Source organism: Pristiophorus japonicus, chromosome 5 (assembly GCF_044704955.1).
Source record: "Pristiophorus japonicus isolate sPriJap1 chromosome 5, sPriJap1.hap1, whole genome shotgun sequence".
NCBI classification, from domain to species: Eukaryota; Metazoa; Chordata; class Chondrichthyes; family Pristiophoridae; genus Pristiophorus; species Pristiophorus japonicus.
The window spans coordinates 134611076-134637821 of record NC_091981.1 but is presented as its reverse complement, the minus strand read 5'-3'; the positions used below and the strand labels follow the sequence as shown (position 1 = coordinate 134637821).

The 26746-nt window shown below is 47.1% G+C and overlaps 1 protein-coding gene across 1 annotated transcript in view; it reads left to right on the top strand.

Moving 5' to 3' along the window:
* The window catches only part of itgb8 (integrin, beta 8), a 129484-nt gene that overhangs the window by 66611 nt on the left and 36127 nt on the right, over window positions 1-26746 (top strand). Inside the window, exon 10 of the mRNA XM_070880990.1 lies at window positions 15399-15819. Within this exon, the coding sequence (XP_070737091.1) occupies window positions 15399-15819 (421 nt within the window). The remainder of the gene's footprint in view (window positions 1-15398; window positions 15820-26746) is intronic.

The window sequence follows — 26746 nt, the reverse complement described above, 5'->3', positions numbered from 1 at the left end:
GAACTGAAGTGACCTTAGTTCTTTATTAGTTAACTCCAGAGTGAGGATCACACCTGGTGGCCTGCCTTTTATACTAGGCCAGGCACACCTGTACAGGTAACCTATGAGTCTCCCACTGCTGTGCCCTCTGGTGGCACACCTAGATATAGTACCAACAGTGGCCATGTAAAATACATGACATCACTCCCCCCTGAACCCTCAGTACAAATCGCCTCTGCATTAACTATGTTTTGGGCTTAGCTCTATGTGGGTTCTGTCTGATGGACCTCTAGCAGCCCGGCTCAACCTTGGGTGGGTCATTGGTGCAATAGTGTGCTGATGGTTGCTGTTTGTCTGTGTGTGTGTTCCTGACCACTCCATTCTCTCCCTCTTCCCACGTTGGTGTGGTGGAGGCTCTTGGCATTCATGTACCTACAAGTTCAGGTGAGTGGGTTTTGCATTTCATTGTTTTTTTTTGTGTGTTTCCGTGACCGGTGCATAAGGACGGCTAGTTCCAGAGCTGCTGGTTGGTGTCCCTGCAGTCTGGTGGCGGTTCAGTGCCCGATGCTGGCAGTGGGAAGCCGGTTGGCTCACATAGCCCGCTCTCGGAGCTGTTGCCATGGTCCCTAGTGGCAGGCAGATTCACGGACATCTGTGACCCCCTGTCCTTTCTTTACGCCCTCGGTCCCAGCTGCTCCCTGAGGGGCTGTCGTCTAGTAGTGCACAGAGAACTGCTGACTCGCTGGCCTGAGCGTCGCTTGGTTCGTAATCCTGGCTGCTGCTTGTTTCCTCTGGGGGAACAGTGGCGGGTGACCATGGGTATTTGGGGGTATGGCCTTGGGGCAGTCTGCTCCTTCAGGCTCGTGGCTGTTGGTGCTGTCGGTTGCCTGAGAGATGGAGCCGATCCAGGGCATGGTATCACTACCGGTGCCTTTGCCCTGCTGAGGTCACCTGCTTCGCAGCTCGTGTGTGTTGGCTGCTTGTGGCCACACTTTATGGTGCCTGACTCTGGTCCCCGGGACGCAGGCTACGGCATTGGGTAGCTCGCTGGACCTGTGTGCCCCCGATGGGAGTCTGCCCGCTGCATTGGCTGCGTGTGGTGGGAATCCTGCATCGCACAGCTTTTCTTTACTTATGATGGACACTCTAGGGGTCCGATCGCGATCGCGCGACTTTTCCTCGCTGGTTGCCTATGCACAGTTCAAATCATCAATCACACATTGTACATAATCGCGCGACTTTTCCTCGCTGGTTGCATGTATACAATTCCGATTATCGGTTACACATTTTACATGGTCAGCTACACACTTTACATAATCCATTACGCTTTTAGTCTTTAACTTACAATTTTTGTTATGTTGCTTAATTGTGTGCAACTGTCCTTTTAATTGTGGTGGGTTGCTGGCTCCTTTAAGAGAACCTTGCTTGCTTTACCCCAATCTGCTTCTCCGTTTGGTGCCATGTATTGCTCCATCAGCGCTGCATCTCGTGGTCTGGCCGCAGCCATCTTTGTCTTCAGCGCATCACCTTGTGGTGCGGGCGCCATCTTTGCTTCGTCCACGATGTCGACTGCGGCGATCCTCTTCTCCCCGGATTCTGCCTCCGCAGTTGGGAAGTCACTTCTGGATCCAATTTTCTTCCTCCGGAGTCCTGCCACTAGAGCCTGGAAGGTGTGATCGGGTTGTCTCAGCTGGATCATCTCCACGCAATCATGCTGGGTGGTCTGTGTCACGGGTGTCGTGCTGGTCTGCTCTCTGGTGCTGGGTCCACCCTCAAGTGAGGGCTTGCTTTGCCTCTGAGTGCAGAGGGCTTCGATCGCTGGAGGGGTGAAATCTTCCCATTTCCACTGGATCTTCTCCATCCACCTTCTGCCGAGCAGCGTTGGTCCATCACCTGCAACAATCCACAGAGGTAACTTGTGCACCGCGCCATCATGGAGTACCTTTACATTCGCACTACCAATGACTGGGATGATTTTATTGGTGTAGGTGCGCAGCTTTGCCTGAGCCGGGGCCAACTCGGGTCGTTCAACCGAATTGTCCCATAGCCTCTCAAAGGCTCCTTGATTCATCACTGACTGGCTCACCCCCGTGCCCACTTCCATGAAGACTGGACTTCCCTCTATCTCGACTTCCATCTTCAGCAGGGAGCACTCGGTGGTGCAGGTAAACATGCTGTGTACCTCCCCACGGGACTGGGCTGCCTCTCTGTCTAACGATCCGTAATCCACTCTGGATTCATGGCCATCTGCAGACTCCTCATCGACACACTGAGTCCTATTTCTCTTACACATTCGCTGGAGGTGGCCCTTTGTCTTGCAGCCTTTGCAATCATAGTATTTAAAACAGCACTGGTGAGCTCTGTGTTTCCCTCCGCAACGCCAGCATGGTGCTACTCGATTAGCCCCCCTCGATGGACTCTGAATTAAGGGATTCGGGGACCTGTTCTCTCTCCCCTGAGAGGATGTGCGCTCTACAATCCAGCTCCTGAACGGTGCCACTCTGTGCACAATACCTGGCGGGTTTGAGTCCTGAGGGTGAGACATCTGCCTGGAGCCGCAGGTCAAGGTCATGAATGACTGGCTCACAGAGATTGCCTTCTGCAGTGTGACTGTGGTATCTGCCGACAGTAGCTTGTGAAGAAGGCCCTCATGGCCAATGCAAATGACAAAAATGTCCCGCAGCGCTTCTTTGAGATGGGTGCCGAACTCATACGGTGCCGTCAGCCTCCTGAGGCCTGCGGCGTACTTAGCGATTTCCTGGCCTTCGGGCCGTTGGTGGATATAGGACCGGTGTCTGGTTGTAAGGATGCTCTCCTTGGGCTTGAGTTGCTCCTGGATCAGGGTTATGAGCTCCTTGTATGACTTGGCTGTTGTCTTCGTGGTGTCAGCAAGTCCCTGACTAGGCCATAGACGTTGGGCCCACAACTGGTCAGTAGGATATCGTGGCGCTTATCAGCCAGCGTGGCCTGGTCGTCTCCTGCCAGGTCATTTGCTGTAAAAAAGGGTTCTAGCCTCTCCACAAGATGTCCCAATCATCACCATCAGCGAACTGCTGCAACGTACCAAGGGTAGCCATTTTCGCATGAAAGTTCCTATTCTCGTCGCCAGTTGTTGTGTCCTTAGCTGCTCTAACAATGATTCCACATGGCAGTGTGTTGTACTTGAACTGTAGTGACCTTAGTCCTTTATTAGTTAACTCCAGAGTGAGGATCACACCAGGTGGCCTGCCTTTTATACTAGGCCAGGCACATCTGTACAGGTAACCTATGAGTATCCCACTGCTGTGCCCTCTGATGGCACATCTAGATATAGTACCAGCAGTGCCCATGTAAGATACATGACATAAAGCACATTATGTGCTCAAGCCACTGGAGTGGAGCTTGAATCTATGACCTTCTGACTTAGATGTAAGATGCAACAGATCACCCCTGTGCTCAATGACCTACATTAGCTCTCGGTTAAGCAACGCCTCAATTTTAAAATTCTCATCCTTGTGGCCTCGCCCCTCCCTACCTCTGTAACCGCATCCCTGATTTTAATCGCTCTGCCATTGGTGCCCATGCTTTCAGCTGTCTCGGCCTTAAGCTCTGGAATTCCCTCCCGAAACCTCTCCACATTTCTACCTCTAAGATGCTACCTCTTTGATCAAGCTTTTGGTCATCTGCCCTAATATCTTCTCATATGGCTCAGTGTCAAATTTTGTTTGTTAATGCTCCTGTGAAGCACGTTGGGATGTTTTACTACTTGAAAGGCATTATATAAATGCAAATTTTTAATTGTTGTTGCTACCACTGAGCCAAGACTGATGTTGTTAAAAAAGCACCTATTGATAGTGTTGAGAATTAAACCCTGATCAGCTGGTTAGAAGGCAGCTATGCTCACCGCTATACCATCATTGCACACACTAAGCTGGTAAATCAGCAGTCACCACCTTTTGAATATAGGTATAGTTACATGGCAGTAATTTTCAGGAACAGAAGACTTTTTCCATCTGTTTATTTCATGCAAGAGCCTTGCAGTGAGAGACTGGATTTGATGAGGTGCTATGTAAATCACCAGACCATTCGTCTTTTGTTTATATATAAACTAACGATATGAATTAATGGCTTTAGTGCTTTCTCCCATCAGTGTTGGTTTTGAAAATGTTATCACTGACCAGATTCCAGTGTAATCTCTGGGGAGGGTTGTTGCTTCACCTCCGTTGAAACATCAATACATGTCATCATGTATGGGTTTGCGATTTTCTTCATGGCTTTCTGAAAGTACTTAATTGGCTGTAAAGCACTTTGAGAAGTCCGGTGGTCATGAAAGGCACTATATAAATGCAAGGCTTTCTTTCTTATATCTATCTTGTGTTTCAATTTACAGTAGACAGAACATTGATCTTAACGTATTACAATCATAAGCACTTTGTGGACTTTAGCGTAATCACCCTTCAAATGATGTTTTCCTGCCTACTCTTAGGCTAATTGAGTAAAATGGGAAAACATGGCTTTGCTGCATCGGTGGGATCTATTTTTCTGTCTAAATCAGAAAATATATGTGAAGGGAGATTTTTCTGGGTTTGTGCCCTGGTGCACTGGATTGCCTGGGCACAGTGAATATCAGACAATCAGGCAGGTTGGTGCACACTACTGTAAAGGAGCCTATCTGATTTTCCTTCTAGGAACTTATTTTAAATGGAAGGACAATCAGCTGGGTTCTTTAACAAGTGTGCACTCCGACCTAACCGAGCAATGTATTTAGCATGGCAGTGACCATGGGCCCAATTTTGGCCATGACTTGCATCAATTTTTTTGGAGTAAGTTGTTTTTTCTGGCGTAAGTTTAAAAAAAAATGCCATTTTCCCCCAAAAATTTGCTCCAGAGTAAGTCAGTTAGGTATGATATTTTTTTAGTTCATTTTTTTTTTCAAAAGGGTGTGTTCCCAGACACTTACGCCAGTTTTGGATATTTATGCCACTTTGGCCAGCTAAAACTTACTCCAAATCGACTTAGGTCAGCGTATGTGGCCAACTCTGAAAAACATTGCGGGCAGTTAAGAATTCAATGCAGGTTAGTACATTTAAAGCACCAACACTTACAAAGCACTAAACAAAGCACAAAAATAAGCTTTCAATAACAAATAAAAAACAGAAGGAAGCTGAGAGGACCTGCACCAAGACTTACAAAGCACTAAACAAACCACAAAAAGTAATAAGCAATCAATCAATAACAAATAAAAAATAGAAGTCCTATCTTTATGCCAGAATCAAGTTTTTTTTTAAAAGTCCCCTCGCCCCCCCCCCGCCCCCCCCCCCGATCAAAACACTCTATCTCCTCTCCCCCCCCGCAAAAACTTTCCTCCCCCCCACACCCCTCGGCCTGCCACCCCCCCCCGAATCAAAACTCTCAAGCACAACCATCAATAAATAAAAAATAAAACTGAAGTCCTACCTCGGCCTGGGAAGTCAGCAGGCCGGCCGGTGCGGGAGGAGATTGGCCGGGGATAGGATTCGACGAGATCGGGGCGTCCCTTCGGCCGGGGATAGGGGCTGCGAGCATCGGGTCCTGCTCACAGCCCGCAGGACACATTGGGAGGGCGAGAAGCATGCGCGCAGACTTCACTGCGCATGCGTGCAGCTGCTGGCAGTGCTTTCTGCGCTGGCCTGTTGCTCTGCCCCTCACTTAACTAGCTACGCCACACTGGGACGCAGGAGAGTCGGCAGAGCGGGCAGGATGGGGGCCCTTTTTTTCGGCCCCGTTTCCAGCGTGCAAAGTCGCCGCATTTAAGGTAAATGTGCCAAAAAAAAGTGCTTGGGGAAAATTGGCTCCCATAACTGCAGCCAGCCAGCAACTTTTATGATTTACTGTCCTCCCAAACTGTATCAGGAGACATCTGTCATTTACAACCAAAGAGCCATACATTACTTACCTAAAATAATCGCTTGCATTGAACTAGGCGGTTCATTGCCTTCCATATGAATACTGTTCATCAGTGAGGGAGGACTGTCCAGTTTTACCAAGTGTCAGGATTCTACATATAGTCTACATTGACACTCTGCATGGCACCATATATGTCCTTAGAAACATAGAAACATAGAAAATAGGTGCAGGAGTAGGCCATTTGGCCCTTCGAGCCTGCATCGCCATTCAATAAGATCATGGCTGATCATTCCCTCAGTACCCCTTTCCTGCTTTCTCTCCATACCCCTTGATCCCCTTAGCCGTAAGGGCCATATCTAACTCCCTCTTGAATATGTCCAATGAACTGGTATCAACAACTCTCTGCGGCAGGGAATTCCACAGGTTAACAACTCTCTGAGTGAAGAAGTTTCTCCTCATCTCAGTCCTAAATGGCCTACCCCTTATCCTAAGACTATGTTCCTTGGTTCTGGACTTCCCCAACATCGGGAACATTCTTCCCGCATCTAACCTGTCCAATCCCGTCAGAATCTTATATGTTTCTATGAGATCCCCTCTCATCCTTCTAAACTCCAGTGAATATAGGTCCAGTTGATCCAGTCTCTCCTCATATGTCAGTCCAGCCATCCGTGGAATCAGTCTGGTGAACCTTCGCTGCACTTCCTCAATATCAAGAACGTCCTTCCTCAGATTAGGAGACCAAAACTGAACACAATATTCCAAGTGAGGCCTCACTAAGGCCCTGTACAACTGCAGTAAGACCTCCCTGCTCCTATACTCAAATCCCCTAGCTATGAAGGCCAACATACCATTTGCTTTCTTCACCACCTGCTGTACCTGCATGCCAACCTTCAATGACTGATGAACCATGACACCCAGGTCTCGTTGCACCTCCCCTTTTCCTAATCTGCCGCCTTTCAGATAATATTCCGCCTTCATGTTTTTGCCCCCAAAATGGATAACCTCACATTTATCCACATTACACTGCATGTGCCATGCATTTGCCCACTCACCTAACCTGTCCAAGTCACCCTGCAGCCTCTTAGCGTCCCCCTCACAGCTCACACCACCACCCAGTTTAGTGTCATCTGAAAACCTGAAGATATTACACTCAATTCCTTCATCCAAATCGTTAATGTATATTGTAAAGAGCTGGGGTCCCAGCACTGAGCCCTGCGGCACTCCACTAGTCACTGCCTGCCATTCTGAAAAGGACTCGTTTATCCCGACTCTCTGCTTCTTGTCTGACAACCAGTTCTCTATCCACGTCGGTATATTACCCCCAATACCATGCGCTTTGCATACCAATCTCTTGTGCGGGACCTTGTCAAAAGTCTTTTGAAAGTCCAAATGCACCATATCCACTGATTCTCCCTTGTCCACTCTGCTAGTTACATCCTCAAAAAATTCCAGAAGATTCGTCAAGTATGATTTCCCTTTCATAAATCCATGCTGACTTGGACAAAATGTTATCAACTTCCCAAAATATTATCAACTTCCTGACCACAAAGACTTTAAGCTACTGCAGTCAGTTTAATGCTGTAACACTAAGTCATGTCATTTGGTTTATTGGCATAGTTGAGCTTTTAGAATTTGTTTGTTGTCAGCTAGTATGGAATTGAATGATGCAATTCCCCTAATAGCGTGACAAAATCCTGTGGAGGTGAAAATGGGATAACTGGTTGGGTGTAACATGAATGGAGTTAAAACTGCCTGTACATCGGACAGGTCCCCAACCCACAAAAGTTATTGCAGAAGATGGGGAGGGTCTTGCTGCATTCAGACCCAGGGTCCTGGGAATTTAAAGACTAAATAAAAGTTCAGTTTTCCTGGGCTAGCATAGAGTGCTTCAGGATTTGTATTGAGGGAACAATTTTTATCAGTGGGAAGTGGGCAGCAGTGCAATGCATACAGTGGTGCAGCACTTACCACTCCATTCCCATTAGCATCCCGGTTACTGACATTTTGGTGGGTGGGTGCTGTGAAGTGGTGGCCCAGGCTCCCACCAGCGCAGGTCATTCGCATTAGTTGCAAATCGAAGGGTGTGATGAAAATAAGGTCACCATGCAATTTTGACATACCAATATGTAGAGTGTGTGCCATAGTTTGGGCTTCTGACCATTTCCATCAGGAGAATGAAGTGCTCCCTCCTTCCGCCTCCTGCCCAATAGAGGTTAGGCCTGGAGTCTGTCATTTAGTTTAAACAGCTAAATCATAGTCTCCAATTGCACTGGGTACAGGAGGTAATTGAGCTTTTAAAAAATGATTTGTGAATATTTGCAGTAATCAGCATGGAATGTTTAAATACCCAGTTCTGGCATAGAGTTCATATCAAACCAAATTGAACTTTAACCAGTTTGTTTGTAGAAAAATTTCCCAGTATAAATTTTCCATGACAAAGCACATGCTGAATTGATTTTATGTGACCTTGATTTTCAATGAAAGCTTAATAATTAACAAAGGTAACATTGTAAATTATCTACATCTTGTTACTCACAACAACGTAGTACATCATTGATAAAGGTACATTTATATCCCCACTGTAATATGAAACCGTCATCATTAGAACATAAGAACATAAGAATTAGGAACAGGAGTAGGCCATCTAGCCCCTCGAGCCTGCTCCGCCATTCAATAAGATCATAGCTGATCTGACCATGGACTCAGCTCCACTTACCCGCCCGCTCCCCGTAACCCTTAATTCCCTTATTGGTTAAAAATATATCTATCTGTGATTTGAGTACATTCAATGAGCTAGCCTCAACTGCTTCCTTGGGCAGAGAATTCCACAGATTCACAACCCTCTGGGAGAAGAAATTCCTTCTCAACTCGGTTTTAAATTGGCTCAGCTCGGTTTTAAATTGGCATTCCCTCATAGGCAGTCCCTCAGAATCGAGGAAGACTTGCTTGCACTCTTAAAATGAATCCTTAGGTGGCTGAACAGTCCAAAAGGAAAGCCGCAGTCCCTGCCACAGGTGGGACAGTCGTTGAGGGAAAGGGTGGGTGCGACAGGTTTGCCACACGTTCTTTCCGCTGCCTGCGCTTGTTTTCTGCATGCACTTGACAATGAGACTCATTACTGTTGCAAGTTTTGGGACTAGCTTTAGTATTCTCTCAGGTACAATGATGCTGGTGACACCCATAAGCGGTTTGAGCAGCTTGTGTTCAGGAGTGTGCTCATAGTGCCCGATATTTAATCATAAGTTATACATGTCAGTCTTGGCTCAGTGGCAGCACTCTTGCCTTTGAGACAGAAGGTTGCGGATTCAAGTCCCACTTCAAATATTTGAGTACATAATCTAGGCTGACACTTTAGTGGAGTACTGAGGGATGGCTGCAGCGTTGGAAATGCTGACCTAGAAACTGGGCCCTGGGCCGCAACCATTTTTGGGCACATGGAGAGTGTAATTCATGCTGCTTCGCTCCTGAATTGTGAGGCCTAAGACTGTCCAGATATTAGGCTTCGGGCCTCATTTTAATGTCCCCATCAAAGGGTGATGAGGTGTCCAAAGGGAGCCTTGGTCAGGGGTATGGATGGTGGCCTGGGTCGGCATGAGGATGGTAGTCTGGGTCAGGGATCAGGTCAGGGATCCTTGATCGGGGATCGGGTGGGGGGCCTGGGTCGGGGATCATATGGAGTCAGTGTTGGGGGTCGGGAGGTCGGTGTCGGGTCGCGCAGGTCAGTGTTGGGGATCGGGGTCGGGGAGGTCAGTGTTAGGGATCGGGGGTCGGAGTTGGGGGTCGGGGGGGTCAGTATTGGGGATCGTATGGAGTCGGTGTTGGAGATCAGGGGTGTCGGGGTTGAGGGGCTCAGTGTCGGGGATCAGGCGAGTCGGTGTCGGGAATCGGTCTGGTCAGTGATCATGGGGGTGTGGGGGGGAATCAGTGTCGGGTATCAAAGGGGATCGGGGATCGGGGGGGGTGTAGGGTGGGATCGGAAGTGGATTGGGGGTGTCAGTGTCGTGGATCGAGGGGTCGTGGATCGGGAGGTCAGTGTCGGGGATAGGGGGCTCGGGGATTGGGGTGGGTCGGTGTTGGAGATCGGGGGAGGTTGGTGTTGTAGATCGGGGGGGGTCGGGGATCGGGGGGAGTCGAGTTCGGGGGGATCGGTGTTGGAGGTTGGGGGGTCGGGGATTGGGGGGTTCAGGGGGGTCGGGGATCGGGGGGTGGGGATTCGGGGGTTAGGGGGGTTGGTGATCATGGCATCCGAGGGTCAGGAGTCGGGGGGGTCGGGGATCAGTGTATCGGGGGGTCGGGGATCTGGGGGGGTCGGGGATCTGGGGGGTTGGGGATCGGTGTATTGGGGGGTTGGGGATCGGAGTGGTCGGGGATTGGTGTATCGGGGGGTCGGGGCTCGGAGGGGTCGGGGATCGGGGATGTCGGGGATCGGTGTATCGGGGGTTCGGGGATCGGGGGGGGGTTGGTGTTGGGGGTCGGGGATCGGGGGATTGGTATTGGGGATCGGGGGATCGGTGTTAGGGATTGGGGGTCAGTGATCGTGGGGGATCAGGGGGATCGGGGGGGTTGGGGACTGAGGGGGTTCAGGGGTCGGGGATCAGGGGGTGGGGATCGGGGGGGTCGGGGGATGGTGGGTCGGGGGATGGTGGGTCGGGGATCGGGGGGGTTGGTGTTCGAGGTCGGGATGGTCGGAGATCGGGGGGCGTTCAGGGATCTAAGGGGTCAGTGTTGGAGATTGGGGAGGTCGGGGATCGGTGGGATCGGTGTTGGAGGTCGGGGGATTGGGGGGTTCAGGGGGTCGGGGATCGGGGGTGGGGATCGAGGGGTTGGTGGGTCGGGGATCCGGTCGGGGATCGGGGGGGTTGGTGTTGGGGGTCGGAGATTGGGGGTTCGAGGATCGAGGCGTCGGTGATCGGGGGGATTGATGTTGGGGGTCAGGGATTGGATATCGGAGGTCGGGGATCGGGAGGGTCGGTGTTGGGGATCGGGGGGTCGAGTATCGGGGGTCGGGGATCGGGGGGTATCAGTGTTGGGGATCGGGGAGTCGAGGATTGGGGGTCGCGGGTCGGGGGGGTCAGGGATCGGGGGGGTCGGTGTTCGGGGTCGGGGTGGTCGGAGATCGGGGGGGTTCGGGGATCTGAGGGGTCAGTGTTGGGGATTGGGCAAATGCATGGCAGATGAAGTATAATGTGGATAAATGTGAGGTTATCCACTTTGGTGGTAAAAACAGAGAGACAGACTATTATCTGAATGGTGACAGATTAGGAAAAGGGGAGGTGCAAAGAGACCTGGGTGTCATGGTACATCAGTCATTGAAGGTTGGCATGCAGGTGCAGCAGGCGGTTAAGAAAGCAAATGGCATGTTGGCCTTCATAGCAAGGGGATTTGAGTACAGGGGCAGGGAGGTGTTGCTACAGTTGTACAGGGCATTGGTGAGGCCACACCTGGAGTACTGTGTACAGTTTTGGTCTCCTAACCTGAGGAAGGACATTCTTGCTATTGAGGGAGTGCAGCGAAGGTTCACCAGACTGATTCCCGGGATGGCGGGACTGACCTATCAAGAAAGACTGGATCAACTGGGCTTGTATTCACTGGAGTTCAGAAGAATGAGAGGGGACCTCATAGAAACATATAAAATTCTGACGGGGTTAGACAGGTTAGATGCAGGAAGAATGTTCCCAATGTTGGGGAAGTCCAGAACCAGGGGTCACAGTCTAAGGATAAGGGGTAAGCCATTTAGGACCGAGATGCGGAGGAACTTCTTCACCCAGAGAGTGGTGAACCTGTGGAATTCTCTACCACAGAAAGTTGTTGAGGCCAATTCACTAAATATATTCAAAAAGGAGTTAGATGAGGTCCTTACTGCTAGGGGGATCAAGGGGTATGGCGAGAAAGCAGGAATGGGGTACTGAAGTTGAATGTTCAGCCATGAACTCATTGAATGGCGGTGCAGGCTAGAAGGGCCGAATGGCCTACTCCTGCACCTATTTTCTATGTTTCTATGTTTCTATTGGGGAGGTCGGGGATCGGTGGGATCGGTGTTGGAGGTCGGGTGATCAGGGGGTCGGGGATCGGGGGTGGGGATCGGGGGGGTTGGTGTTGGGGGTCGAGGATCGGAGATTGTGGGGTTGGGGATTAGTGTTGGGGATCGGGGGGTCGAGAGTCGGGGATCGGGGGGGTCAGGGATCGGGGGGTGTCAGGGGGGTCGGTGTTGGGGATCGGGGGGTCGGGAATCGGGGGTGTCAGTGTTGGAGATTGGGGGGTCGGGTTTCAGGGGGTCGGAGATCGGAGGGATCGGTGTTGGGAGGTCGGGGATCAGGGAAAGGGGGGTTCAGGGGATGGGGATTGGGGGGTTGGGTGATGTGGGGGTTCGGGGATCGGGGGAGTCCGAGATCGGGGGATTGGGAGGGTCGGGGATCGGGGGATTGGTGTTGGGGATCGGGGGTGGTCGGGGATTGGGGGGGTTCAGGGGGTCGGGGATTGGGGGGTCGGGGATGGGGGCGATTGGTGTATCGGGGGGGTCGGGGTTCGGTGTATCGGGGGGTCGGTGATCGGGAGGTTGGTGTTGGGGGTCAGGGATCGGAGATGGGGGGTCGGGGTTCGGGGGGGTCGGTGTTGGGGATCGGAGGGTCAAGGATCGGGTGTCAGGAATCGGGGGGGCTCGAGGATCGGGGGTCGGGATCAGGGGGGTTCGGGGTCGGGGATCGGGGGGTTTGGGGATTTGGGGGGTCAGTGTTGGGGATTGGGGTGGTCGGGGATTGTGGGGTTGGGGATCACAGGGGTCGGTGTGGGAGGTCGGAGATTGGGGGGATCGGCGTTGGGGGTCGGGGACGTGGATTGGGGGGTTCAGGGTGTCGGGGATCGGGGGTGGGGATCGGGGATCGATGATCGGGGGTGTCGGGCGATGGGGGGATCGGGGGGTCGTGGATCTGTGTATTGGGGAGTCGGGGATCTGATGTTGGGGGTCGGAGATTGGAGGGGTCGGGAATCGGGGGGTTGGTGTTGGGGGTCGGGGATCGGAGATCGGGGGGCCGGGGATCGGGGGGTCCGGGGGGTCGGTGATCGGCGGGTGTCAGGGGGGACGGTGTTCGGGGTCGGTGTTGGGGAACAGGGGATCGAGGGTCGGGGATTGGGGGGTCAGTGATCAGGGGGATCAGGGTGATCGGGTGATCGGGGGGTTGAGGATCGGTGGGAGGTCGGTGTTGGGGTCGGGGATCGGAGATCGGGGGGTCAGGGATCAGGGGGGGTCGGTGTTGGGGATCGGGGGGTCGAGGATCGGGGGGTTCAGGGGGTCGGGGATCGGGGGGGGGATTCGGGGGTTAGGGGGGTCAGTGTTGGAGATTGGGGGGATCGGGGATTAGGGGGTCGGGGATCGGGGGGTCGAGGGTCGCGGATCGGGGGGGGGGTCGGTGTTCGGGGTCGGGGTGGTCGGGGATCTGGGGGTCAGTGTTGGAGATTGGGGGGATCGGGGGGTCGGTGTTGGTAATCGGCGAGGGGCGGTCTGTTTTGGGGAACGGGGCTGTTTGTTGTCTGGGGGATTGGGGAGTTGGTGTCGGGGATTGGAGATCGGGGAAGTCGGTGTTGGGGATCTGGGGGGTCGGTATCAGGGATCGCGAGGATCAGTGTTGGGAATCCGAGGGGGGTGGTCAGTGTCAGGGATCAAGCGGGTCTGTGTCAGGAGCTGGCAGTGGGTGGGATCGGGGCAGCGCCCATGAGGTGGGGTGTCGGGTGCAGCAATCGGGTCCTTTAATGTGGGGATGAGAGGAGCGCCTCTGCTCCTCCTAGATCCACTTCAAGTTACTTACTTTCCCTCATGCTGGTCTTCCTGAGTGCAGCCCATGCTGCCGCAGACATATCTTGTAGAGGAGACCTCAAAACGGGCATTAAACCCATCGTTTGCCAGCCGTGGCTCTGTTGGTAGCGCCATCGCCTCTGAGTCAGAAGGTTGTGGGTTCAAGTCCCACTCCAGGCACTTGAGCACATAAATCTAGGCTGACACTCCAGTGCAATGCTGAGGAGATGCTGCACTGTCAGAGGTGCTGTCTTTCAGATGAGACGTTAAACGTCTGCTCTCTCAAGTGAACGTTAAAAAATCCTATGCCATTATTTCAAAGAAGAGCAGGGGAGTTATCCCTGGATCACCAAAACAAATAATCTGGTCATTATCACACTACTGTTTGTTGGAACTTGCTGCGTGCAAATTGGCTGCTGCGTTTTCAATGTTACAACAGTGACTACACTTCAAAAAGTACTTAATTGGCTGTAAAGTGCTTTGGGACATCAGGTGGTCGTGAAAGGCACTATATAAATGCAAGTCTTTCTTTCTCTCTTTCTTTCTTAAAAGGCCTAATGCCTGCTTTAGGCAAGGGTAAAGGATGAATCTTGTTTGTCCTTATCCAATATGCCAGGCGGCACATTTCTGGCTGGAAATGTGTGCACGCTTCCTGCCTGCCATATTAGGGCCTTAGTCGTCTAAGTGTCAATCAAAAATCTGGTGCTGCTTGAACTAATTTGTAGGGAGCTGCCTTTCGGATGAGATGTTAAACTGAGGCCCTGACTGCCATCGCAGAAGGATGTAAAAGATTCTATGACACGATTCAAAGAAGAGCAGGGGAGTTCTCCCTGGGTCTTATCCACCATCTATCCCTCAGCCAACACCAGTAAAACAGATTATTTATCCATTGATTTCATTGATGTTCGTGGGACCTTGCTGTGCAAAAATTGGCTGCCTCATTTGCCTACATTGTAAAGTAGGCGAATGTGACAGCCACAAAATACTTCATGATTTGTGAAGCACTTTAAGATGTTCTGAGGTCATGGAAAGCTCTATATGAATGCAAGTTTGTATGTTTGCCTGTACATGATAACATAATCCGGGGTGTAACAGTTGAATCCTTTCACAAACAACAAGTCAACATATATAGCAACAGCCATAAATTTCCCTTACTTAAGGAACAGTTTCCGTGAGGAGTAGTTGAGGTAAATAGCAGAGATGCATTTAAGTGGAAACTAGATAAACACATGAGGGAGAAAAGAATAGAAGGTTGTGCTGATAGGGTTAGATGAAGAGGGATGATAGTAGGGTGTGTGAAGCATAAACACTGGCATGGAGTGGACAGGCCTGTGCTGTACAATCTATATAATGTCTATACGTAATTCAATCTCGTTTCTCTCCTCAAAAAGTGGGAGGAAAAATAAACCTTATATGGAGTCAGAGCATGGCCTCCCCAGCACATGCTAATGAATGATCTTTTTGTTCTATGATAAACTTTTAATACTTTTCTGGTCATTTTACCAACCAATAATTTGAAATTGATTGAATTATAGAATATAGCAATGACTCCATCATTTAGTTTAGTGATGTGATTAAAATGGGTGCTGTACTTTCTTTTTGGATGTAACAAATTTGTTTCTGGAGCTGTGGTTGAACAGGCATATGAAACAAAGTGCTGTATGCAAAGAACAAAAACAATAATCCTTTTAATATTAATGTATAATAAAATGTATTTACCTGCTCCGTTACCAGCACTAATTTCCACTTTCTTTTCTTGGCTTAGGTTTCTTTTAATATAACAGTTGGAGTGACAGAGTGTTATGAAGGAGACAAATACATCATTTTAAAACCTGTTGGATACAATGAAACAACTGTTATCTCTATAAGCAGTATTTGTGCTTGTCAGTGCAAAGGGCCGAAAGGTCATACTGCTAGAAGATGCTTCAATAAAGAGCTTGACCCAGATTGTAGACTTTGCCAGTGTGAAGACAGAGTTACTAATTCTTCTTGCAAAGAATTGCCCCAGGAACAATGTCTCATTGAAAATTGCCGACAGTATAAAGAACAGCCTGCTTGCAGTAATCGAGGGATCTGCAACTGTGGGGAATGTTTATGCTACCAGACCAAGCTAGGTAGAGTGTTTGGGAAATATTGTGAGCTGGATGACTTTTCTTGCCCATATCACCAAGGGCGTCTGTGTGCTGGTAAGATGATGAATTCATCAAATTAATTAACTCTTCCAGAGTAAGCTGTTTACTAGTATGTTATATTTTATCTTTGAATATTAGTAAATTCAGCAATAATGAGGAATCAACTTTAAAGTGTGAATTTTAATCCTATTGGCATTCTCAGTAGTTTTACCTACATTTATGGGAAGATTTTAACCTAAAAAAAATGAGTGGGAACGTGGGGGTTGGGGGTGGTTAAAGTGTTAAAAATCTGAATCCCAACCTAAACCCATCTACTTCCAGTTTTCACGATGGTCGGACGGCGGGAGTTCGGGGTGGGGGATGGTGGGCTGGGGCAGCCAGTCAATCAGCTGTCAGGAAGCGGGTCAATTATTTAAATATTTATAACGAGGCTGGCAGCCTCTCCTATGACCTCCATTTTGAATTTAGCTGTAGCTGGTCGGGTTTTGCACACCTCGTGAAACCTGCCAGCTAAAGCACAGCGAGGACTGCTGAATCCAGGAGGTAAGTGGCTTAAGGGTCCCTGTCTAACCCATTCCCCGGAATCAGAGACTGCAACACGAGGCCTCTGAACTTCAAATCAAGCATTGCCGTTAAATTCGGCAGGCCTGCAGGAAACCCGTTCTCCCGGGTTTCCTTACGTTCATGGAGCCCCCCCCCCATCTGCCTTCCACATTAAAATTCAGTCCTGTGTTACCTTCCGAATTCTCTTGAAATAATGGATTTGCCAAGTATGAGGACCTCACCCACTAGCAATGCATTGTGGCTCCCCACCAGATATGCATACTCAAAATAAGCCCTAGTGTGTCAACCTTGTTATCTGTATCCATGGAAATACAAATGACATTACTGTAAATCTGGAGGCAAAAACATGAAAGCCTGCCAACAAACTAACAAACTTTCATATTAAGCTTCCCACATGCCAGTTTTGTATCTCTCAACATCTTCATCTGTACTGGAGAGAAACTCCTACACACCAACCAACTCAACTTATCTGCTTCCTAAATTGCTATAAGTTCTGCCATTTAGCTATGAATAATAATGGCCCTGAATATGCTAAAAACGTGCATTATAGTAGTGGGGCATCTATGACATATGCCATTATTGTGATGCCCAAATTCCAGCATATTATGGCATGAGTGACCTATGCCATTCCGTAGGCCATGACATAATTTGTTGGGACCTTGGTGCCACTCAACTATTACCCCTTGCCAGAAACAGCTAAAATGCAATTATAATAGCTCTGCCTCCATTAAAATCAATGGCGATCACAAATTAGCAGCATTTAAGCCTTAGATTGAATAATAATGGCACTAGAGACCAGGCAGTGGCAGATTTATGGACTTGTTTTTGAGGAAGCAGGTTATTTTATTTCCTTGACTAGACTTTCGCCTTCATTTTCGGCGGTTTTCTCGGTGGTACAACTGTTTTTTGATGTAAAACCGCCCGGCGAAAGTTTCCTCTTTATTTTTTTAAAGAGTTCCACCCACATTTTGAAAGGACTGCCGAGTAGCAAACTGCCCATATGCACCACCGAGAAAACCGCCAGGATCTAAGTTTTGCCTCAGCGGAGGACCCATACACACTGCCCATGAAAAGCTGCCGGAACTGGGCAGTAGGTGAGTTCCTGCAAAGAAAGCTTTTTAAAAATTATTTTTTAAATTCTAAAACGGCGATTACGTTAAAACGTGTCTTGAGAATGTTTTATAAGTTTTTATTTTTTGTTTAACTGAAAAAATATTTTTTGAATTTTCCCCATCCCGAGGCCCAACCGCAGTTTCAGAGTAAATTTTAGTACTTACCATTCATTTCGGTAAATACTGCCCGTTTCACCTAGTTTCACCTTTAACCGCCGAGAAACCACTGAGAATATTGGTGCAAGATCCATTTTCTTGCTGGGTGATATTTTTTACTTTAATTATGGAAATTTTCACCAGCGTTAGTTGCAGAATGTTAGCGTTTTTTTCTGGGTGGCAATTGGGCGTTGAGGGGCTTTAGGGAAAGTCTCGGCCTTTGAGTTTGGGAGTCTTTGCGGAGCTCAGCACAGGATACACACAAACCTTTGCCTTTTGAGTCATATTAGCATGTAATGAACATTATCGAAAAATGATCTAAGTAATCCGGATCTCTCCCGTAATACAAAGCTGTTGACTTTAGAATTAATCGGATTGAAGATATATTCACATTTTCTGACTCTATGGGGCCGAAAATGCCTTCCGCCCACAACGGAGCACTCCTACCAATGTTAAGGTGTTCCCTCCACCCCTTCAGTTAAATGGGAGGGCCGCTGCGAACTCTGCAACCATTTTAGTGACAAATACTGGGCCACCAGGGAGGGTTTAGGCCAGGTGCCAGGCTGCCTGTTGGTTGAACCCGTGGGCATAATTGTTGGCCCGACCTGGCAGGCGGCTGACAAAAATTAAAATGGAGCCGCCGGCAGCGCGACCTCCCTTTTAAGGGCGGCCACGTCGCTCAGCCATAGACATAGCACTGACCGGCAGTGGCGCGCACCCGCAGGGCAATTCCGCACAGGGTTCACAAAGGGGGTCGCCACTGGTCGGTAAGGGGTTAGTGCGTGCCCAACGCAGTGGGAACATGGGCGGAGGGGAAACCCGTTCCCACCGCTCCCGGCCCGGGGGCAATTTCGGTCGGGTCAGTCCATCTGTCCGCCCCCGGTCGATGAGGCCTCTCCGCTCCATTCCCGCTTCTTAGAGGCAATAATGGAACTTATGGGGGGATGGGGAGTTGGCATTTTCAGCCCCTCTAAATCCAAGCAAAGCCCTGATAACATAATCATTTTTATGCTCGCGACCTCTTAAAACCCTGCACTTCAAGAGATTGATTTGTTACACGACCGAATGCGCAGACGGAGATACCTGAAATTAAAAGTCCGCACTAATAAATAATTGTTTACATTAAATAGGAATTGAGATACTTGTCCAACCAAGATCCTCTGAAAATAGAAACAATATTTTCAATGTTATAACAATTTCCAGATGTTGGAACTGGCCAGACACACCATCAGTTTTCAGTCACAGTAATCCAAAAGCAATATACTGTGGATGCTGGAAATCTGAAATAAAAACAGAAAATGCTGGAAAACTCAACATCTGTGGAGAGAGATACAGAGTTAAAGTTTCAGGTCGATGATTTTTCATTAGACTGACGAAAGGTCATCGACCTAAAACGTTAACTCTGTTTCTCTCTCCACAGATGCTGCCTGATCTGCTGAGTATGTCCAGCATTTTCTGTTTTTATATCACTTTTCAGTGACTGCCTTCAATGAGATTATTAGTCTTCATCAGAAATGATAAACATTTTGTCACATTGTCCCATGAAAACATCTGTCCCATGTAGAGCTTTGCCCTTTTAAAGAGTTGTAAGCACTTTTAGTTCTGATTGCTTGATTCCACCAATACTGATTCTAACACTGCTGACAATGAGGGGCGACATGACTGTCCCAGTGCGATTAATTGCTTTTCCTACCTTCCATGGGAGCGCTTTAGTGTTCTCAATACTAATTAAAAAAGTGAAATGTTTGAAATGCAGGACTGGTTTCAAAACCAGTCTCTCTCTCTCTCTCATACACACCCACAGGCTTCAAAAAACTCATAAAGGTGTCATTAATGGAATGCTATCTGTGCCATGTTTAGTAAAGAGCAGATTTAAGTACGATGCAGAGAGCTATGACTGTATTTTACTGCACCATTAATAGGAAAGTAAAAAGTGCCGGCAGGATCTATTCATTGGCCATTGGCCTTGTCGCTGTGTGCATTGCAGCGTATTATAATCACTTCTTTAGCAAATTGTGGTGTGAATTTGCCACAGTTTAAAAAAAATTTCATGAGATGTGGGCGTAGCTGACAAAGCCAGCATTTATTACCCATCCCTAATTGCCCTTGAGAAGGTGGTGGTGAACCATATTTTGGCAACTGAGTGGTTTTTGCTAGGCAATTTCAGAGGACAGTTAAGAGTTAACCACATTGCTGTGGGTCTGGAGCCACATATAGTCCAGACCAGGTAAGGATGGCAGATTTCCTTCTCTAAAGTGAACCAGATGGATTTTTACAACAGTCATTAGTTTCATGACTGACACTAGCTTTTTATTTCAGATTTATTTAATTTAGCTGACTTTAAATTCCCCAGCTGCCATGGTTGGATTTGAACTCCTTATTTGGATCAATAGTCCTGGTCTTTAGATTACTAGTCCAATAACATAACCACTATGCTACCATATCACTAAACAAAGAGGTGCCAAATTTCTGGTGCAGATCATGGGTGGGGAGTGGGAAGATCAGCTGGCAATCACTAGGATTTGAGACGGAAGAAGGTTCCTCTGGGATTCTATCTCTTTTCTGGACAGTTACATTCCGGCCAGGAAACATAATTCAGTCGCAGTTTTAATGTCGTATATTCTGTCCCTTGTTGTTGTATTACCATTATAAATTCCTGTGCCCACATTTATAATGAAATTGCCTGTGTAGACTTGTTATGTTATAATTACGTCCTCCTGCCAGTGGTAGCATCTGTCTTATTCAGTCATGGTAAGTCAGTGGTCCAGATATAAAAGAGATTAATCCCACTGTTGAAATAATTGACAAACCAGCATTCTGACATTATTTAATTATTTGGTTGAGCAAGATAGCAATTAGATCACAAGGAATACTATTGTACAGCAAATCAAGTCATAACACAGCTGTGCAGTGGAGATCAGTAGAAAAGGTAGGTTCTCTGTACACTGATGAGCAATGTCACAAGATAGCAACTTTGTTTTAAATGTTTGCAAAATTCTGAAGTAGGCATATCAAAAGATAAGGAACAAAAAAAAACTTTGTCAGTGACTCATGATTGTGGAAAAGAGAGTTCAAAGAGCTGTAGTGAGAAAGTGTTGCATGTGTTTTATAATTCATTCTCAGGATGTGGGCATCACTGGCAATGCTGGCATTTACTGGCCATTGCTAGTTGTGCAGGTTTGATATAATTGTGTAGCTTGCTAGGCCACTTTAGAGGGTAGTTAAGAGTCAAACACATTGGTGTGGAATTGAAGTCCCAAGTAGACCAGACCAGTTTAGGACAGCAGTTTTCCTTCCCTAAAGATCATTAGATAACCAGTTGATTTTTTACGACTACTTCATGGTCATTTTTACTGGTACCAGCTTTTTTATTTTAAAACTAAATTAAAATTCTCAAACCTGGTAGGATTTGAATTCACAGGCCTAGAAATGTGTCCACGCAGCACCAGTTTGTTGGCTGAACTGCCTGCTAAGCCTCCAATATGGTGCACATTTCTGACCGGAGGTGCACTGCTCCTCATATTGGAAAAGCTAGATGCACTCATGGTAGGAGCCTCCACACACTGGGGACAGTTTAACTACAGGACCATTTATTTACATTAGGATCATTTGCTTCTTGCATTATAGCACCATTAAGCTACAACATAATGCTTCAAGAGAGCTGCACTCTTTAAGAGCTGCTGTTGCTCTTATTTCCCAACCACTTTCAGCCATAACGCTCCCTGTGTTGTGGAAAACATGCAGGGAGCATATGATAATGATTGACCTCACTGAATCCAGAGAGTTCACACCCCACACACCATGCTTCCTGTGCTAGGTTTTTGTGGGATGGCCTATGATTTCTTGCAGTGAAATGCTTTCTTTATAAATGTATTTACTGTAGAAGTTTACCACCACAGAAGGAAATTATGTCTGGCTGCATTTATGATTTTGCTACAAGTACCGCACAGAGGAAATCTTTCTTGCAGTCTCAGTTTCATGACAGCATAATGACAGTTGTTATCTGATATTACAGTCAGTCTTAAAAATTATTCGAGTATAGGCTACGCAACAGCAAGCAACTATCGAGGAAGGGGCTGAGATGCTGAGAATGGTCCAAATCTGGGATGGCACAGAATTTCTGGCTGCCCCATGAATGTGTCCCTGACACTGTTTGAAACCAAGGCCAGGCAAAATTGAATGCTGTTCGTCGTTTCCTGTGTCATTTTAAGCACACCTGGGGTGCTTGCCACACATGGGATGCACTTTGCCAGAGCATAAGTGGGCCCATGGCCCTCAAAAACCAGAACTTAAACCTTAAAATAATTCCCTGGTTCGTCTGTAAAGGCCTGCCAAGATGATGATGGTAAATTTCACATTTGGCATGGGTGGAAAACAAATGGTTGCAGATTGTCTGCCTGCCTAACTTTCCCTTCCATTGAAGCCAATTGAAATTAAGATCGGCGGGGTGTAAAACGGCCGATCCACAATTGACGGTTTTCTGCTAAAGTGAAAGTTACTCCCAGTGTCTATGCCAGCAGAAATGAGCAGGAATCTGTGATCGATTGTAGTAGGCAAATCATTTTTTTAAATGTCTCCAGGCACCATTGGAAACACTGGAGCACCAGCAACTCTTGGGCCTAGCGTTACTAGGACTCAACTGGAGGGAAATGCATCAGATGGCCCCTACTTCCCTTTTTTTCACGTCATCGTAATACTCTTGCACATTTGTAGCACAATTACTAAATACAACAGAAATTCAGACAGCAGAAAAAGGGACAGGAACTTGGCCTAAATGTGACCTGCACTGATTTCTGCCTCCACCTACCCAAATTAAGGTTCTTCATGCCGATTTTCATGCAAAAATGTGGCTCCAGAGTTGCTCTACACCAGTGAATTGTATAGGTCCTGCTCTTTACAAGGCTTTTTGTATATGGTGGACATTTGTGAGCAGAGATCAGAAGGATTTCTAGTGAAATGAAAGAATGATTAGTGACATCAATGTCTGGGGAGTGCTGCGTGCTGAGAATCGCAAAAGTTGTCTGTGTGGCAAACAGAGCTCTGTTGTCAAAACACGTTTCCTGGAGTGAGGACAAAACAACAGCCTATGAGTAATGAAATTCATTCAATTGTGTGCGTTCTCACATTCCTAAAAGCAAAGTTTAGACCATAGAATGTCATCCAGTTTTGTTAATTTATCAAATGTGTATAGTATATACCTATATAATAGATGTGAAATGTGCACCACTGTTGGGGGAGGGGTTACCTCATGTGCAAGTAAAGCACCTATGGATTGTAGTACTCCCTCACCTACAAGTACAACTGTACATTTGAATTTACTCTTTTCTATATAGCATTGATTAGTTGCGCTCATTTCCATGGCAATGATTTTAACCCACATCCACGGGGAAATCTGGGTGGGTGGGCAATTAAAATCACCCAGTTCACTTCCTTGCCCTGGAGCTGTCAGGTGCTGACCAGCTGCCATTTAACCTGCTCCACTGAAGTCTCTTTCAGAGAGCTGTCGCAATGGGTTGAAAGGCCTCCATCCATGCTGTAGAGTTCTGTAACTTTAGAGCATTGATCTGATATTCTAACTTCCATAGTGTGTTCTCTTGCCACAGTCTTCATCATGCTGATCTCCTGCACTCCACTCTGCATAATACTGGAGTCCTGCTCTACCTTCCACATCCTTGCTCTGCTGACTATTATTCACACCTCCTACTCTATTTGATACAGCAATGGTCTCCTGTAGCACTTTATGCTACACTGGTTTTGTGCTCTAGTTTCCATATTGTATGTCTCCAACTCTACTTCTCATAACTCTGATCATATAATGGGCCAAATCTTGCAGGCGAGAGGCATCTCTCTGTATGCGGCATAAATTGACCAGCAATTTCTGGAGATTCTTAAAACGTGCCGCATCTCTTCATCCCCTGAACCAGCTTGTCAAATTGAGCATGAATTCACTTTTTTTCTATATAGAGTATATATGGAGTATACGGAGTTAGGTCATAGATCAGCCATGATCTCATTGAATGATGGAACAGGTTCAAGGGGCTCCATGGACTACACCTGTTTCTAAGTTATTATCAATTATGGTGTGTGTCGTTAACCGGCTGTAATTTTTCCAGGAAGGTTTGGCCCAATATGTTGTTTAACATTTTAAAGTATCATATGTATTGTAGATTATTGGCTGTTGCTGCATTTGTTTTTTCTTTCACCCTGAATTGTTTTCTTCAGGAGGATAAACTCACTGTGGTCAAATTGCACTATAAGATTTCCCATATTTTCATTCAAAAAATTTTGGAAAATAAAAAGTTTTAATAAATGGAAAATCATGCAGAGCACATGCCTGGCCTGAATTCCTAATATTCATTACTTCTAGGCAAAGCCCCACACAGAATATAAATTCATAAAATTACCCCTATAGTGTCAATGTATTTATGGGTCTGCAACAAAATGTTCCTGCAATGTTGTTTAAATGTGTATTGGCTTCCCCCTGGTGGTTAGAAAATGTAATTTATAATTTGGATTCCTGTACATGCAGCAACACATGCTTTGTCGAACTTGGCAGAGAATTAGTTTTGTGAGTAAGTACATAACAGACATTTGACTGGTTATGAGCAAGGTACAGTGATCAGGTTATACTTCCTATTTTTACGAGCTTCAACTAAAGGATAGAAACAGCTTGATTTCATATACTATTAACAAAGGAAGTGGTAATTTGGTTCTTCAGCTACAAACATAATCTGTCCATAACCTAGGCTCCTTTAAGTAACCGAGCGCCTGAAATTCAATACTGCTGGAAAGGTGGTGCTCCCCCCACCTTTTTATGGCCATTAGCGCCGAAATTCTTTTGTGGCTAGGCCACCCCATATTCAGTTCCAACATTGAATAAATGGGTTCCAGTGCGAATGAACCCTTCCAAAGTGGATTTTTCAGCGGTGTGGCTGTCTTAATTTGAGCGTTATCACCACTGAGAAATTCAGCATGCAGGTAAGGGTTTCTATTGAGCCAGTTGCTACCTGACCTTTTTAAAGGCCAGCGTTTGCAGCAAGGCCCTGAGGGGGGGGAAGGAGCTTGGAAGGATGGCTTGTGTAATAATGAGGATGGGGACAGCATCAAAGAAATTAGGGATGCGTGCAATAAAGGTACAGCAGTTATCATGGGCGACTTTAATTTAAATATTGACTGGGCTAACCAAACTGGTAGCAATGCTGTGGAGGAAGATTTCCTGCAGTGTATTAGGAATGGTTTTCGAGACCAATATGTCGAGGAACCGACGAGAGGGCTGGCCATCTGAAACTGGGTGATGTGTAATGAGAAAGGACTAATTAACAATCTTGTTGTGCGAGGCCCCTTGGGGAAGAGTGACCATAATATGGTAGAATTCTTTATTAAGATGGAGAGTGACATAGTTAATTCAGAGACGAGGGTCCTGAACTTGGGGAAAGGTAACTTCGATGGTATGAGATGAGAATTGGCTAGAATAGACTGGCGAGTGATACTTAAAGGGTTGACGGTGGATAGGCAATAGCAAACATTTAAAGATCACATGGATGAACTTCAACAATTGTACATCCCTGTCTGGAGTAAAAATAAAACGGGGAAAGGTGGCTCAACCATGGCGAACAAGGGAAATTGAGGATAGTGTTAAATCCAAGGAAGAGGCATATAAATTGTCCAGAAAAAGCAGCAAACCTGAGGACTGGGAGAATTTTGTAATACAGCAGAGGAGGACAAAGGGTTTAATTAGGAGGGGGAAAATAGAGTATGAGAGGAAGCTTGCTGGGAACATAAAAACTGGCTGCAAAACCTTCTATAGATAGGTGAAGAGAAAAAGATTAGTGAAAACAAATGTAGGGTCCTCGCAGTCAGATTCAGGTGAATTTATAATGGGGAACAAAAAAATGGCGGACCAGTTAAACAAATACTTTGGTTCTGTTTTCACGAAGGAAGACACAAATAACCTTCCAGAAATACTAGGGGACCAAGGGTCTAGTGAAAAGGAGGAACTGAAGGATATCCTTATAAAGCAGGAAATTGTGTTAGGGAAATTGATGGGATTGAAGGCTGATAAATCCCCGGGGCCTGATAGTCTGCATCCCAGAGTACTTAAGGAAGTGACCATAGAAATAGTGGATGCATTGGTGATCATTTTCCAACAGTCTATTGACTCTGGATCAGTTCCTATGGACTGGAGGGTAGCTAATGTAACACCACTGTTTAAAAAAGGAGGGAGAGAGAAAACGGGTAATTATAGATTGGTTAGCCTGACATCAGTAGTGGGGAAAATGTTGAAATCAATTATTAAAGATGAAATAGCAGTGCATTTGGAAAGCAGTGACAGGATTGGTCCAAGTCAGCATGGATTTATGAAAGGGAAATCATGCTTGACAAATCTTCTGGAATTTTTTGAGGATGTAATTAGTAGAGTAGACAAGGGAAAAGCAGTGGATGTGGTGTATTTGGACTTTCAAAAGGCTTTTGACAAGGTCCCACAGAAGAGATTGGTGTGCAAAATCAGAGCACATGCTATTGGGAGTAATATACTGACGTGAATAGAGAACTGTTTGGCAGACAGGAAGCAGAGAGTCGGGATAAATGGATCCTTTTCACAATGGCAGGCTGGTTAGGTGAGTGTGCAAATGCGTGGCAGATGCAGTATTATGTGGATAAATGTGAGATTATCCACTTTGGGGGCAAAAACACGAAGGCAGAATATTATCTGAATGGCAGCAGATTAGGAAAAGGGGAGGTGCAATGAAACCTGGGTGTCATGGTTCATCAGCCATTGAAAGTTGGCATGCAGGTACAGCAGGCGGTGAAGAAGGCAAATGGTATGTTGGCCTTCATAGCTAGGGGATTTGAGTATAGGAGCAGGGAGGTCATACTGCAGTTGTACAGGGCCTTTGTGAGGCCTCACCTAGAATATTGGTTTCAGTTTTGGTCTCCTAATCTGAGGAAGGACATTCTTGCTATTGAGGGAGTGCAGCGAAGGTTCACCACTTATTCGCCGGATGGCGGGACTGACATATGAGGAGAGACTGCATCAACTGAGCCTTTATGCACTGGAGTTTAGAAAGATGAGAGGGGATCTCATAGAAACTTATGAGATTCTGACAGGACTGGACAAATTAGATGCGGGAAGAATGTTCCCGATGTTG